The sequence below is a fragment of the Melozone crissalis genome, unplaced genomic scaffold (assembly GCF_028551555.1).
Source record: "Melozone crissalis strain CALT ecotype California unplaced genomic scaffold, PUWL_Pcris_2 ptg000027l_1, whole genome shotgun sequence".
Lineage (NCBI taxonomy): Eukaryota > Metazoa > Chordata > Aves > Passeriformes > Passerellidae > Melozone > Melozone crissalis.
In genome coordinates this window covers 52,610,589-52,626,279 of record NW_026535805.1, presented here as the reverse complement: position 1 = coordinate 52,626,279, position 15,691 = coordinate 52,610,589, and the positions used below count along the sequence as shown (strand labels likewise).

Sequence of the window (15,691 nt, the reverse complement as noted above, 5' to 3'; positions counted from 1 at the left end):
CTTTACACAAAAATTATTTCAAGCTTATTAGAATTTTTATGTATTTTCTCAAAATTGATCTAAATTTCAAGTTTGTGGTCCTAATTAAATACAGGCAGCTATCTTCAACATCCTTTATTAAGTGACATCCCTTATTAACATGTACAGCCACAGAAATTTCAGGCAGCAGACTTCAGAAATTGTGCAGTGAAACCAAGTAACTAACGCAAAGGCATTCCTTGGCTAAGCACCTGAAACCAGAGCTCATCTGAGCCATCAACTCTCGGCCACAGGCTCTTCTGCAAAAGCAGAAAGAATAATTCTTTTCTTTCCATTTGGAACAGTTCAAAACTAATCCATTTTAAATTGTGGTAACAATTGAAAACGCAAGAGGATTTGTTTTCCTTTCCCACACTGGCACAAAAACAACCATGAGAAAGACCAAAATACATAAACATAGACTTTTTAACCCCAGCACATTTTAAACAATTTAGCAGCTAAAAAGGTTGTATTTCTGTATCTGACACACTAAGAAAGAGGAAGCAAACAAAAAGGACTCTTTAGCTGCTGCCATAACCTATCAGGTGTTTGGCACTGACAGCACAATGAGCAGCTGCTTCATCCTCCAGTTAGAGCAGCACACCATCAAGTCACAGAACCACAGAATCACCTGCAATTCTTAATGATAGCTTTTGCTGGGTGCCAAGAGAATAAATCAGTTGCAGTCAAACCTTTTTGCTGTTGTTGTGTTTTGTTTAATCAAGATACATATCTTTAGTTTAAAAATGCACAAACTGTATTCACAAAGAAAAAGGAGTAATAACCACTATGTTAAAATGCCAAAGTATGCCAAGCCTAAAGAGATAATATATATAGATTTTGTATCCTAACATAACTGGGGGAAAGAGGGATCAAATTGTGATTATTTTACTTTTTAAAGAAAATATTTTTATATCCTTGCACCAGAGGCCAAAACAAACTTCCAAAACCAGAAGAGCCTCACAGCAAAATAAGCCAACCTAGCCTAAACATTTCAGAGATCTGTGTTTATCTGCTAAGAGATGAATACAGTTTATTTTAAAACCTGGTCTCTCAAAACTGAGGGTGAGACACATCAACTACACTATGGTCTATATTTAAATAAAACACTAAGGGAGAAAAACAAGCCTAAGGTTTAAGATGTTCTTATCTGGTGTCTATAGGTATTACCTACTGATGTTCTCCTACAGCTTCTATTACTGTCATATTTAAGTTCCTCTTTGATATATTTGCTTCTCTGGGAAAGAGACTCAGCAGGGCTACAGGATTAGATCAACTTCCATGCTTTTGGCATGAGATGCACCTGAATCTATTAAAGGAGCTAAATACTGAATGCTTTGAGTGTCCAGCATTGAATGTTGGGATTTTTTTCTAGGCAGAGTTAATTTTTATGCATATTTTTAGACAAGTCAAATTTCACAATGCTCAGGGCTGCACATTGTCTTGCTGGTTCTTAGAGCAATAGCGCTGGAATGGTTTAAAAGCAAGATGTTGTAGACTTCTTATTTCTGCAAATTATGCATTCCATAGAAAACAACACACCAAAATAAGGTACTTCCACATAAAACAAAAATATACTTAAAATTACAATACAGAAGTTGACAAAATGTCTGCTCTGGAACCGGGGAAATGAGCAGTCTACACATCACATAATCAAAGTTAATTTTTTATACGGATTGGCACTCCCACAAGATGTTTTGGGTTGACTTAAAAATATCTCTCTTGATAAAACTGTGCAATTTGGCAGCTAAATGAAGTCATAAATTCTTAAGAGATAAAAAAGAAAAATAAAAAAACAGCATAAACAGAATCACAATGAAACTGGATTATGAAGGGAAGAGACCTCAACACAACCTAAGCACCAACTTTCAGATGCATGCTGCCACCTCCACAGAAAATACCGAGCCTACAAAGGAACTTGTGTAAGCTGGGGACAGAAATTGTGCTGGGAGACTGTTCCATGGAAATAGGTCTCCAGCATCCCATCAGAATCAAACAAGGTAGAAAGTAAACAACACATCAACAGAAAATTAATGCAAAATGACTGTTGCAATAGAAGCTCCTATCCCAGCCTTATTTTGTTCTGGGAGATAACCCTACAAATGTTTTTGATTTTTTTTCTAAAGAAATGTAAGCAAAAATTAGTTTAGACTTTTTTGCACTTGCATAACTCCTCAAGCGTATAGAACATTACACAAAACTTCAGTACACGCAGACATTTTAGATTTTAACACCAAAAAAATAAATTGCTAACCAAATAGTTCATAAGAAAGGACTACCACATATCAGATTTAATATCCATCAGCCTTACCTTTTGGTTTACTTTCAGTTTCTGGTTTTATTACTTCAGGTGTGTTTTCAGTTTTTATTGTACTGGGAAAATGAATTAACTTTGTTCCAGGAGGATGGTTAGGTAATGGCTGTATTAAGGAAAAAGAACTTTGTTAACAAAAATTCTTTCGAGTTTTGTTTGTTATTAGGCTATGGAAGATACTGAATTTTTCATTAGCTGAGATGATGAAAATTACCATCTCCAAGAGATTTAATGAGTTTTCCCACTAAGTACTTAGCTTACTGTATTTACTTCATTACAGACACTGCAATTAGAGTTTGTCTACTGGTCAAAGACAGAGAACAGCTTTCAAACTGGAAGCTGGTCTCAGGATATGGCCAAATATACTTTAGCAATTGTATTTCAGCAGTTCCAGATGTTACTCTCCCATTAGCCTGAATATTGCCTGAATATCCAGCACATAACAGAAGCAGTTATTTAACAGCTCAGCTCTCAGCAACTCTCTGGCCATGCTTACCCTGCACTGGAATAAGGCAAGGATACTCAGCAGCCATACAGCACTTCAGACAAGCAGTTTTTAACTACTCAGACAAATGAAAGAACATGAAAACCCCATCCCAGCCTCCCTTCCCTCTCAGCAATTTGTACAGAACAGTTCAAGTGTCACTACAGATTTCCCCTAAATGAAAAAAACAGAGGCATTGCCACAAGTTTCAGAGTTTGACATCTAACTAAAATATATTACAGAATATTTAATTTTTCCCCTCAGAAACTTACTGAGCTGCCAGGCAGATTCTGACAGCTTCAGCTGCATCCACCTCTTCACACCCAGAGCTACAAACACAGAATATGATCTTACAGTCAGTACTCACCTGAGCAGCCCTAACAGCATTAGTGATATGAAAAATCCCACTGCCTTTAGTTACTCTGCTCATTTTCATCTACAGTTCTACTTTGCAGATCTACTGTCAGAGAACCTGGTTTTACTCTCCTTAGACCCAGACAATGCCTGTAGGCTGATGTTTGGTGCCTCTGACATACCATAGAAGAAGCCAAGGTCATTTGGGATGCTCCTGCAGTTCCTATGCAATTTAACTCTCTCCAGAATGGTATATGAAGGAAGCACTAAAATAACCCTCCTCTGAGATTAAACACCTCCAACATGGAAATAGTTCTCTGCATTTCCCCCTTCCAATGTAAGATGCAATTAGGAATAAGAGAGGAAGTTTAGGCAGACAGGGTATAAATAGCCTGAGCCCATGTGGGATGTTGGGAGAGCTGGAAGGATCTCCTGCAGCAGCATATACACTCTTGGGCCCTTCAGATCCATCAGTGCTCAGCCTTCCTGTGCTGAACAGCTTGAATTTTCCAAGGGAAAAGAGACCTCTACTCTACACAGCTTTCTTTTTTTTTTTTTTTCTTACTGTCTTAAAAGACTGACAGTGCTCTCCATGCATTTCATCAGCTAACACCAAAGCAAGTTAAGCACAAATCCAAGGAAGCCATCTATTTTTACAAGAGCTTCATGAGAATTATGTCCCTTGGGCTCTCCATGCTGTTCTGTAAGTCTGTCCACCTTGGGATGACTTTGGCAATAAGTGTAAGTGGAATACTGAGTGCTGAACTAAATTGTTTATTTCTCTGACATTAAGCTATGCAAAACTGTTTTCTCACTTCATTTCCTCTCTTGATGAGAAATGACCAGACCTTTCCAGACAGGCCAACCAAAACTGCACAGCATACGTCACTGCATATATACAGTCAAATAGAACAATCCAAAAGGTCTGAGCAGACTTCATATTAATTGCACAAGTTTGGAAAGGCTCTTTATGTTCCCAAGTGACAAGGCAGACAGTAGGGAGGCACCCTTTTGAATAATCAATCTCATGACAAGAAAGCAAACTGGAAGATAGGTCCTGAAAACCTACTCTACCAGCATTCACATGAACATCACCATAGTGATCACAGCCTGCCATATCAAGGGACAAAGGGGAGGAATGAGGAGAATCCATGTGACTTCACAGAATCATGGAGAAGTTTGAGCTGGAAGGGACCTTCAGTAACCATCCAAGTCCAACTCCCCGCTATGAGCACGGACACCTCCCACAGAACCAGGCTGCTCAAAGCCCCATCCAGTCTGGCCTTGAACAATCCCAAAGATGTGGTAACCATAACTTGGGTGGACAATCTGTTCCAGCACCCCACCTCCCTCACCATGAAGAGCATCCTCCTCATCTCCTCTCTTTTCTTCCTAAGTCTCCCCTCTTTTAGTTCAAAGCATTGCCCCTTGTCCTCTCATTACAGACCTCAGTAAAAAGTCTCTCTCCATCTATATATTGAAAGGCTGCAGTAAGGTCTGCCACAGAGCTTTTCTAAACAACACCTTCTTTAGGAAGCAACATTCCCCAAGCTTTCAACAGAAGGCAACACACTTGCAACTTTTCCAAATCATCTGATGCTCTGACCAAACCAGAAACAAACAATACACACGGCATGCCATTGCTCTGAGCATTGCTACTGAAGAAAAACACATTCAAGGAAGTCTCTGATCCTCCCCTCCTCCAAGGGACTCGTCTCACTTTTTGCCCTACATCAATACAATTATTACCATGACAAAGGAAAACAAATCACTCACCAGAATAGCATTAATGACCATAACCCACAAACAAATTGAAATAGACAAAGGCTTTAAAAGCTTTCTTTATCACCTGAGTCAAAACTGGACTATCTCAGCTGCCTTTAATTACCAAAAGCTGAAAATCCATATATAAGCTCTTGGAATAGTAAACTCAAGTGAAAGGACTGCGCATTGTTGCTGTGCTTCCAAGGAGTAAGAACACTCTTGAGTTCAGATCAAAATAAAATTCAAACAAAGAATAAAAGGGCTCCTTTTCCCACTCAACCATTTTAAAAAATGGGGAAAAGAAAATGCAAAATCCTAGAACTGCATTTCTGTGTAAGGCTTACAGGCTTACACAACCAGTAATTTATGAAGCTTGGCAGCACTCACTGAAGGTAATGGCAGCTGACACCTAGAACAGCAGTCTCAACATCCACCAAAACTTGAGAAAAAAACCCAAATAAGCCAAAACACAAAGAAATGCCAAAATATTCCTTGTTTTAAAAAACAAGTTTAACTTATATTGGTAGACTTAATCTTCTCCCAGACTATACATAAAGTCTGTTACAAGGTGAACCAGAGGGACCTCACACTGCAGATGGTTTGAGATGCCACTGTCATGGCTCTGAAAAGAGAATTTATGTATCAGCTTGGTTTTTAGTCTCTAATGATTTAAATATCAAGACATTTGACTAGACCTTTTGGAATCAATGTTAAATACAACTTACTGTGAAGCATATTCAAGGAGATTTGTTTTGTTTTATAGGCAAGAGCCCGATGAGAGGGTAATGGTCAGATTCCACATCTCCTAAATTATTTTAACAGGAAATCTCAAAAAAACAATATGTACCACTACAAACCTTATCTTGCTTTTTATCTTCTGATTCATTACTGGATAATCTTGTTTTAAGTTTCACTGAGCCTTCCTTAAAGATATCTCCAAACCCAACACCTCGGATTTTCTTTGGCTGTGCTGGTCCCAAAGCAGGTTCACTCCCATTTCCTGGAGAGGTCACAGGTGAGGTAGGACTATTGAAAACAGGCTCTGAAAATAAAATAAGAAAGGGAAAGCTATTTTAAAAGCTGAAATTATTTATTTGCTCTTCTGGGAAAAAAGTGGAAGCAGCACAGCTTTGTGCACTCCTCCTGATAAAGAGCTTTTCAAGGAACACCACTGTAGCTGTAACACCTCATATTTGTTCTCATTTTATATTTAATGTAAGACCAACTTAAATCACACCAGTTTTGTCCTGATTACTCTGGCAACTAAGTCAATAGCTCACTAATATTCTTGTTATTTCAATTATCACTCAGGATCCACAGCCTGTTAACATCAGTGTTTTCCATTAGTTGTATGAAACACTGCTTATGCACTCTCTGAAAATGGCATTTTAGTCCAACATTTAAAAGCTTCTCATTTGAACAGCTACAACCACAGAAAGCAATAATCAATAAAGGTTCATAATGAATCCAAACATGTTTCAACTGTCACAGGAAAACAGAGTGTATTTCAGTGGTAGTGATGCCTCTCAAGGAACCAGAGACATTTTCCTACTGCTCAAAATGCTCCAAGCATTGAAACCAGATACAGTTGTTGGAAATCAATCACTGCTGGATAATTCAACTATTTACAATTCTTTTAATCTTTCAGTTTTAAGGGACAGCATTTATCCACCCCCCAGAAGCGTATTTCAGAGAATAACTTAATTTTGTTGCTAAGAGCTTTGCAACTTTTTTGAAGAAGTTTTTAAACTATGGTTAGATCTGTTAAAGTCCACAAATTAGTATACATAGTCAAGCAACTTTTGCATGCAGAATTCCAGGAGAGTCATGTGAAAGCAGACAGCTTTCATCAACCAGAGTCAAAATGGCCTCCACGTCTTTTAGCCGTTGGGTGAAGTTCTTTTCAGCCCATGCAGGCCTGTGAACTGCAATAAAGATTAAAGCCTCTTCCTCCTATCATTAATTTAAGATATTTTGATGGTATCGTGAAGCTAAGTTCTCTTGACTTCAGTTGCTCACCTTTGTCTACCCAGCTGCTCTTTATTTAGTTATATCCCCCTCATATCTCATAGGACAGCTAAACATCCCTTTGGTGGGCAAAGTCCAGGCTGCACCTTTGAATGACCACAAGTGAGTGAAAGGAAGTTTCACTGTTTCCCAAGAGTGAGGAGGGAACCAAAAGGTACTCCAGACCCTGACTGTGAAAGTACTGAGCACTAAACACAACCCCTGGGGGAGGAGGGGCTGAACACACCAACTTGTTAGGTACTGACAGGAAACACAATTACTTCAAATTACTGTGCAGTGTCACTGATCTCAGAAAACAGGAATTAAGATCAATATATACCCATTTGTAAATTCACTGCACCAGACCCCACTAAACTCAGGGAACTTGACCTCCAAGGAAACAGCCACTGAGCTATTTGGGACTGCTCAAATCAAGCTCTTATTTTGTGCTACTGTGATTTCCACAATTTCCAAAAAAAAATTCCAAGCCAGGCTCTTCCCTATGTCTGAACAAGACCTTGTTTGAAGCAATCAGTACTGGACACCATGTAAATGAGGGTGCACATCACCACAAGGTAAAAAAAAAAAACCTGTTTTTCTCAAATGTTAGACCACTGTCTTTTAAAAATCAATTAACTTCTGCTATGATGTTCCCAAAAAACATTGCTGTTTCAGCAATACCATATGACAAGTCCCCTTCAAATTGATCTTCACAGATTGAAATGTTCCTAAAGTGCATTTTCAAGGGAACAGAGTAATTGCCTGTAAAACACAGACCTGCCTGGCACCACCCAGGCTACTGCTCAGCCACAGAGCATCTGCTTCTGCCCCAGCTACACAGTCATGGCTAGAAAAGGACAGCCAAATGTAAATCCTGTATTAAAAACATCTTATTGTTAGATTAAAACATAATCTAAGGCCTAAGAACTGGGATCTGTCACGGTCATATTTTCTGAAAAATACCTTCACCAGGATTTCTTCTCCTGGGAAGCTGAGAAGCCTCAGAAAAGAACGAAAACAGTAATTATCTGATTGCTGCTCCTGTGTATGGAATGTGGTCTGGACATTGTTTACCAACAGGTGCATGTTTGATTGGTTTCCTGTGACTTGTTTTTACTTAATGAGCAATCACCATCAGCTGTGCTGGACTCTGAGGAGTCAGTCATGAGTTTTTCATTATCATTCTTGTTAAGCCTTCTGTCTGTATCCTTTCTTTAATACAGTTTTAGTATAGCATTCTTTAATATAATATAATACAATACCATAAAATAATAAATCAGCCTTCTGAGAATATGGAGTCAGATTCCTCATCTCTCACTTCATCCTGGGGACCTCACAAACTCAACAGGGATCTCCTTCCTTGGACTTATTTAAGTTGAGGCTCTCCACACTGTTTTGATTCCCAAATGACTTGGTTAAACACTTGAACTTTCTGTTTTAGAGAGCTCATGTCTGTGAGAATAAGACTGAAAGAAGCTATTAAACAAAATAATAATTTTATATCCAAGTCTAAAAAATATCAACTTTGAATATGATAAAATTTCTAGTGATAAAGTGTATACCATACATTTGCAAGATTAAGACTTTAACTGCAATTTTATTATGAGTGAAAATGGAAGCAGACATGTATCCTCATATTCAGCATAAACACTTTCTGGAAAGAAATGGGAACATCATTCTTAGGAAGATTGAATTCTTTACAGCTTTGTTGGACTTTAACCATAATACCCCAAATTATACCAGAAATCAAAAATTACTTTGCTAAGAGTTTGCAACAAAGAGAACACTACCTGTGTCATCCAGAGCATCCTGTGCTTCTCCATCATCCGTTGATTCCAATTCTTTCACAAAGTTTGAAGGAAACATCCCTGCCTTGCCATTCAGTATTCCACTCCACCATCCTTCTTCTACCTGTACAGAAATATTTTGCACATTACCAATGGAGTAAAAAAGACATTCCTATCAATTTCATACAAACTCTACAACCAACTTTGGGGAAAGTTCAAATTATCATTATTTCTTTAGAAAGAAACCTACCAAACATGCAGAAGTATTAGACAAAAAGAAGAGGAAGAAAACAACTTAATGTTACTTGTACCACTACAGCAACGATCCTAACAGCAGATTAGGCCCATTTCAGTTAATCCCAAAAAAGTAGCAAAATGTTCATCAACGTTCTCAAAACAGAATAAGAGGCACTGCACATTTAACACAACAAATAAGTATTAATCTGTTCATGAAATACAGATGAAACTTTGAGTCTGTGTGTCCATGGAAATTTTTATGTGTTTTTGCTGTCCATCTGTCTTTTCCTCTGTCTTGTCCAGTTTCTACAAGTCCCGCTCTGACTGGCCTCATCCACAGGGCAGCTTCACACAATTTTGATCAAAAGATGAGTTTGAAAGATTAAATTTCTACAGATAATGTGAAGTAGAACAGAGAAAAGTCCTTAAGGACATCAGAGAAATGGAAAATTAATGGATCCACTCCATCTAGCAGGAGACTGAACAGCACAGCCTGGCCCTAGATGCACCACAGGGGCAGGGACCTGCCCCATCAGAGCTGACCAACCTCGCCAAGTGCACAAGGATTTTGTGGTGGTACACCACAGTCCTAAGGCCAGCAACATATTGGAAAGCTTATCAGGAATACCCCGCATGGTCTAAAGCAGAACAAGCAAAAGCAGAGCAACAAGAGGTGATGGGGTAAAATGATGCCAAAGGACTAAGAATTGTGTCCTTTGAATTTATGAACAGTTTTCAAAATGTCTTAAATAAATTCAGTTTATTTACCTAACGAGCACTAGTTAAAAACTGTAATTAACATAATTTTTCAGAATCTTTTATTTAGGTTGCCCTGTTTTGAGGCTGGAAAGTTGTTTTTAAGAAAGGAAAGCAAGAGGAAAAAGCAAACCAAGCAGCAGCTGTTTGCATTATCTTTTTATAGCCTGGCTTTTTAGGTCACTATGCCTGACACACAGGCACAGTTTTTAAATGCCAGTCCACCTCCAGGCAAGCAGAGCCCAAGGAGAACCTGGCAGCTGCAGACACAGGCAATGAAAAGAGCGCTGTTGTTTTTAAAGGCATCCTGGTGTGAAAATACAGCTTTGCTGTGGATGGTTCAAATTCAGAGACTGGGCCTCTGAAACAAATTTTAAGCACAGGTTTCTGGCAAGTGCTGCCCAGGCTCTGGCACCTCAGGTTTGATGGAACACATAACAGAAAATTAAAACAGAAATGCCTTGCCTCACCCACACCACTCACTCAGGAGCCATGAGAAAGGAACTTTTAATGGTTACAGTACAGAAAGTGACCTGAGCATCCATTTATTCCTCTGCCAAGAGATGTGGTCAGCAAAGCACTTTAGAGCAAAGCAAAGTGATGCCACCAACTCAGAGGCACTCAGGAACAAACCCAAAATTTCCTGGTCACACTCACTCAGCCTCCTCACCATATTGACTTTATATAAACCCCTGACTAGACACAAACTGCATTGCCAGAAAAGGTTTCTTTCATCAACATTATGACACAGGCTAAAGAAGCTCTCCATGCTTTGGTGGAGAACACCTGCACATCTGTTAGCAGCAGCAACACAGATGACAATTTCATAACCCCTCTCCTCCATTCCAAAACATTATCATATGATCCAATTTCCACAAGAGAGCGGTACAGCTCTGGTACACATACCAGAACTTTTTTTTCAGTGTGAATCCCATCAACTTATTTGTACAAAAAACACAGTCTTCCAAAGAAAAAATGGGGAAGAAGGCTGAAATAAGCAGCTTTACCAATCTGTTGTGTTTTTTTTTCTAAAAACTTCCCTAATGATGTTATATCACATTTTATTTCACTTGAAAAAACAGCATGCAAATACTAAAACTATAATACTACAAAAATAAATCTGCTATTTAGTGCTGCTCCTGAAAGGAGAGAGGGGAAGATATAAAGGAGAAACCAAGGTTTTAGAGCAATGACAGTCACCATATGCACTCTGTGCATGTTCTTCATGTGTAAAACCCACGTGACTTTCTAGAAACAAAAAGCCCTGTGGATTCAGCCAGCACATTGCACAATTTTCTTCCCAAAAAGAAAATTGGGCATTTTCTTCTGCTCTCTTCAATATCAACCATTTAATTACTGAACCCATTTGCCTTCACCTTTGATTTCATGATCAGTGGTGTCATTTACATCAACTCAATTTACAAAAAGCATTCAAGGGCTAAACACTGAATTATTCTCAAGGAACTGATAGAGCCGATCCCCCTCACAGAGCTGATTTTACCTTATTTTCCCCACAGAAAAAGGTGACCAAACAATTTTTCCTTGAAGTAAAAGTTACAAGTCATCTGCATGCACAGAAACAGCACCTTTTACATATAAACACAAAGAAGCAAACTATCTCACAGTACTGAGGACAAATTACCTAAGACAAGTTATCCCAGCATATTGCACAACCCATGGACAGTATTTTCTACCATTCTTTACATTTCTGGTCCCATCAGTACAGTTTCATGAAGCAGACAGACACAGTCTACACCTGTCAGGTCTTTTCTACATCACCATGAAAACAGTGTGCAAACAGTTCTGTGACCATACTATTTTTCTATCAGGTAGCATTTCCCTAAAAATTTGTTGAAGAAGTAGCAAAGACTGGGTACTACAAAAACGTATTTTCAAATTATTAAAAAAGGAATAAGCATGGCAACTAACAGAAAAAAATCTAAATAATAAAATATAATCCACACTTCCTTAAGAAACCAGATGGCTACTTGGCCATCTCTGATACATGACAGCACACTCCCCTCTGAAAATAATTCCAGATGCCAACACATGCAAGCAAAAGTGTTGTTTCCACAATAGTTCACTACATGTGCTCTCTCATGAATGCTTACACTGGACCATCCAGTCACAACTGCCAGTGCAGGCACCATCCACAAATTAAAGTGCTGAGGTTACCCAGGAACATTCCTCAAAAACACCCGCACACAAAGGCATTTATGAAACTGCGAGTTCGGTGAGCAGGTTTAGCAAGTCACTTGCTCTGTTTACTCTCAAATATTAAATTCTGGAAGTATTAGTACAAATGCATCAAAGGACATAGCTTTTTCCTTGCTAGGAAAATGGAAGAGTCCTTCCTGGCAACTGTCAGGTTAGCACTCTCTTCCAAAGAGGGTCATGCACATAAAAAACAGTCTCATAAAGCTACTTAAAAAGCATCACCAATAGCACATGGCTAGAAAGAAAACTTCACTCTCCCTCCTCAGAGCTTCAGGGAGGAAGAGATGGCACCAAGGAAGGTCAGAGCCTGCTGTGCAGAAGTTTTCCTCTGAGTTCTAAAAATGTTCCTTCCACAATCACTCTGATCTTTTCCACAGCTTCCCTGAAAGATTTCACATTTGGAAGAGACACTCCTCTGACACATACAAACTTCCCACCACTGCTATTGAATGGAACAGCCACCAAGGAAGCACATGGATAAAAAAAGATAAGAAACCACCACTCCAATTCAATGGGTCTGCAAGAGAACTTGAAACTGGCAAATCAAGTCAAATAACATTTTTCACCTGTACCAATTTGGAGTATGTCTGCCTAAAGAAACTGGTCCAACAGTTTTACCACAAAGCATCCTAAAGCCAGGGATCACACAGACAGGGCCAAAGAACTGCTAAACCCTTTCAAACAATGAATCTGTGTAATAGATCACAGTTTATTACTGTGATGATAAAATATTTCTTCTAAACATCTAGCATACATAGTTTTAGTATTAGATCATGAGAGAAAAACTCCAGAATTATTAATTTTAGCAGCAAAATCACTACTTCCCATGCTATCTTCCCAACAAGCATGTAATACAAATAATCAGCCAAAAAAGTGGTTTGACTCTCAGCACATGAATGGCCAGCTCTGTAGAACAGCTTACCTCATCAACGATGTCAATCACATCCCCCAGCTTGAGCTCCAGCTCATCCTCATTCTGCGGGACGTAGTCGAAGAGCACTTTGCACTGCCGCTTCTTGGACCCTGATCCAAGAGAAACACCAGAAGTAAGAACACTCATAAAGGAGAACCATCCCTCCTACACCCTGCTCCTGAAGACCCAGAAACCATTCCAAAAAGCTATGTAGCTTTTGATCCTGATTTTGTGGTTTGCTTGGGTCACCTTAGGCTAGGGAGCCATGGTTCTGATAAACGAACACTATACCAATTACCAACCTGCTATAAAAAGCATGTTGACACAGGCAAGTCAGGTAAATCCCCACTACAGTGATTTCTCAAGCTATTTCCCAACCAAAATTTGCAGGAATGGCAATCACTGCCAGTTAGTATCTACTTTGAAGAAAAGGTACAAGTTTGAGCTTCCAGTCCTTAAGTAATCCTGAAAGCAGGAACAACTTTTGTTATGCACCACACTGGAGAGCTCACAGACCTTCTGGCCTCTAACAAGGACCTTGCTAACCACAGCTGTGCAGTCATGCCAACATTTGCTGGGCTCATATTTCAAAATATGAACTCATTTTTATCTGTGAATTAAAAAAAACCCTACCTTTGCTCAGTGCCAGTATGGCACCCAATAATTGAAACTGTCCATTAGCAGTCTTTGACAAAGGCAAGATTAAAATCAAGTGCAGTTTTTAGCTGTTTGCCCCATACTATTAAAGCACTGCAGACGTTAAAAAGGCAAAATGACATCCTGAGAGGGGAGAGCATTGAAGTGGCTTCTGAGAACTCAAGACCTGCAGCCACAGTGGTGTGAACCCACACTGCCTAATTACTCTGCAAATATCCTGGAGCGCTGCTCCTGCTGAACGCAGACAGTTTATGCACTTCTCCTTCAAACAAGAGGCCATGCCTTCAGACCTTTTCCACAACAGAGCAGCCAGCATGCTTCTGAAGACAATTATCATCTTGAGCTATGACCCATGCATGCTCGCTATCCTCCTCAAAAACAATCTGCCACAGTTTAAATGAAAATATCAATCAAAAGTTTGAAGTGGTAAAGACTTAGCTTACAGGAGCTGTGTGATTTCCATGCTCTCTCTCTTATACTTTGTACTCCTTCCACACTCAAGCTTCAGCAATTAAGATTAGCTGTGTAAAAACATTTCAAAACACAGACACTGCCTCCAAGATTGATCCTTGTCTTTTTATAGCACTGTTTAAAGTCCAGAGCAAGGCATTTAGAAAACCACACCCAGCATTCTCTGTACAAAACAGGCCAGGCATCAAGCATCTAAAATTTCTGAGAGAGGCTCACCAAATCAAGAATTTTCTACATGCTGGTATATGATCTAAGCAAGAAACAAATAAACCAGAAATATGAAGCTTCATGGGTTATTTCTAGTAACACATAATTGCCCACATAATATACCCTGCTTTTACCTCCACTGGAACTCCTGCACGAGCCCAGAGGGATTGCTCAGTTCAGAGTAATTGCAATAAATGGTTCAATAGTCTTTACTGCCTCCTGCAGTGCTTTCAAGGCTTCTGTTTGGTAGGAGATTAACTGATACCAAAAAAAGGCAAATTTAAAAGTCACTGCCATTTGGCATAAATCTGATCTCAGTGTTCCTTTTCATAGTGTAATTATATCTAAATGGGAGTGGGAGGGAGCCCATGGATGCATTTCACATCCAGAAACCTCCCTCTCCTCTGAGGTCTGTTTCCAGTGACACAATTTAGGAAGTACTGCCTCCCACTTTTGAAAATCCCTAGAATAACCTAGGGAGGGAACCTGTCCTCTCAGAGAACAGAACTCCAGCTTAACGTGCTGCTGCAGGACTGCTGGGCTGGCAGCCTGCAGGCAATTCTGTCCCTTCCCAAAACAACTTGTCTGGCTTCAGGTTTTGTTTGTTTTGTATAGGGTAAACCAAATTTAGCTCTTTGTTGCTGTTACTTAGCACAACTTCTGTATTTTCTTTCTGCTAAACACACGCAGACATCTAACTGATAGGAATTCTGCCTGCAGCTTACCACCCACCTGACACAAAAATACCTGAATTCAGGGAGAGCTGCATGAAAGAAACTTAACTCTGTTTTTAACATTGTAAACCTCATTTCAGCAAGTGAAAAACCAGAAACACAAAGCCAACTTAGCTCTAGAAAGCAAGTGATTGCCCAGGCACATAGCAAACAGGATCTGCAGGAGCTGTTCAAACAGTCTTCCAGGAAAAAGGGAACAGCAAGTGAAATGGAAATGCAGAGACTGTCACTGCAGCAGGTGCACAGCTGTGTGCCTAAAGGGAAGTGCTTGAACACCATTTTCTCCAGAAGGATGAGAGCAGCCAGAGCCCTGCAAAGAGACCAAGCTGTACCTTCTACCCTGGCCAGAGCCACCAGCATGAGGATGTGACATGGAAAATATGGAAACATTCCAGGGTTAGGGTGACCAGAACAATAGCTGACAGCTGAATTGGTATGAGATCAGGTTCACAGAATCCTACAGTATCTCCAGGTGGAAGTACCCATAAGATCACATTGTTTCCCTTTCAGAGCCTGGCTGTATTTATCTAGGACCAGCATTAATCTTTCAGGTTGGGTTTTTCCAAAGTCTGCTGTGCAAACACCCAACAGGCACCTACACACTTTTGCCAACATGCAAACACAGATCAGTCTCACTAAAAAGTGATTTTAAATCCTTAGTTTCCTGGAACAAAGTCTCAAAAAAATTGTAAAGGTGGTGGTGGTCCTGTATCAGGGTTTTAAACAACAACTAGTGGAATATAAGCAAAACCCCAAAGCATCAACATGCCA

General features: G+C 39.5%; 1 protein-coding gene across 3 annotated transcripts in view; it reads right to left on the bottom strand.

Annotated features, from left to right (window-relative positions):
- CD2AP (CD2 associated protein) overlaps positions 1–15,691 on the bottom strand; it is a 76,852-nt gene that overhangs the window by 22,321 nt on the left and 38,840 nt on the right. For 2 of the 3 annotated variants that reach the window (XM_054279508.1, XM_054279510.1), the window contains exons 4-7: positions 12,861–12,961; positions 8,732–8,852; positions 5,792–5,976; positions 2,330–2,438 (exon numbers count right to left, since the gene is read on the bottom strand). In XM_054279508.1, the coding sequence (XP_054135483.1) occupies positions 2,330–2,438; positions 5,792–5,976; positions 8,732–8,852; positions 12,861–12,961 (516 nt within the window). Of the gene's footprint in view, positions 1–2,329; positions 2,439–5,791; positions 5,977–8,731; positions 8,853–12,860; positions 15,231–15,691 lie in introns of all 3 variants that reach the window. The other variant, XM_054279509.1, reaches the window with a different exon arrangement.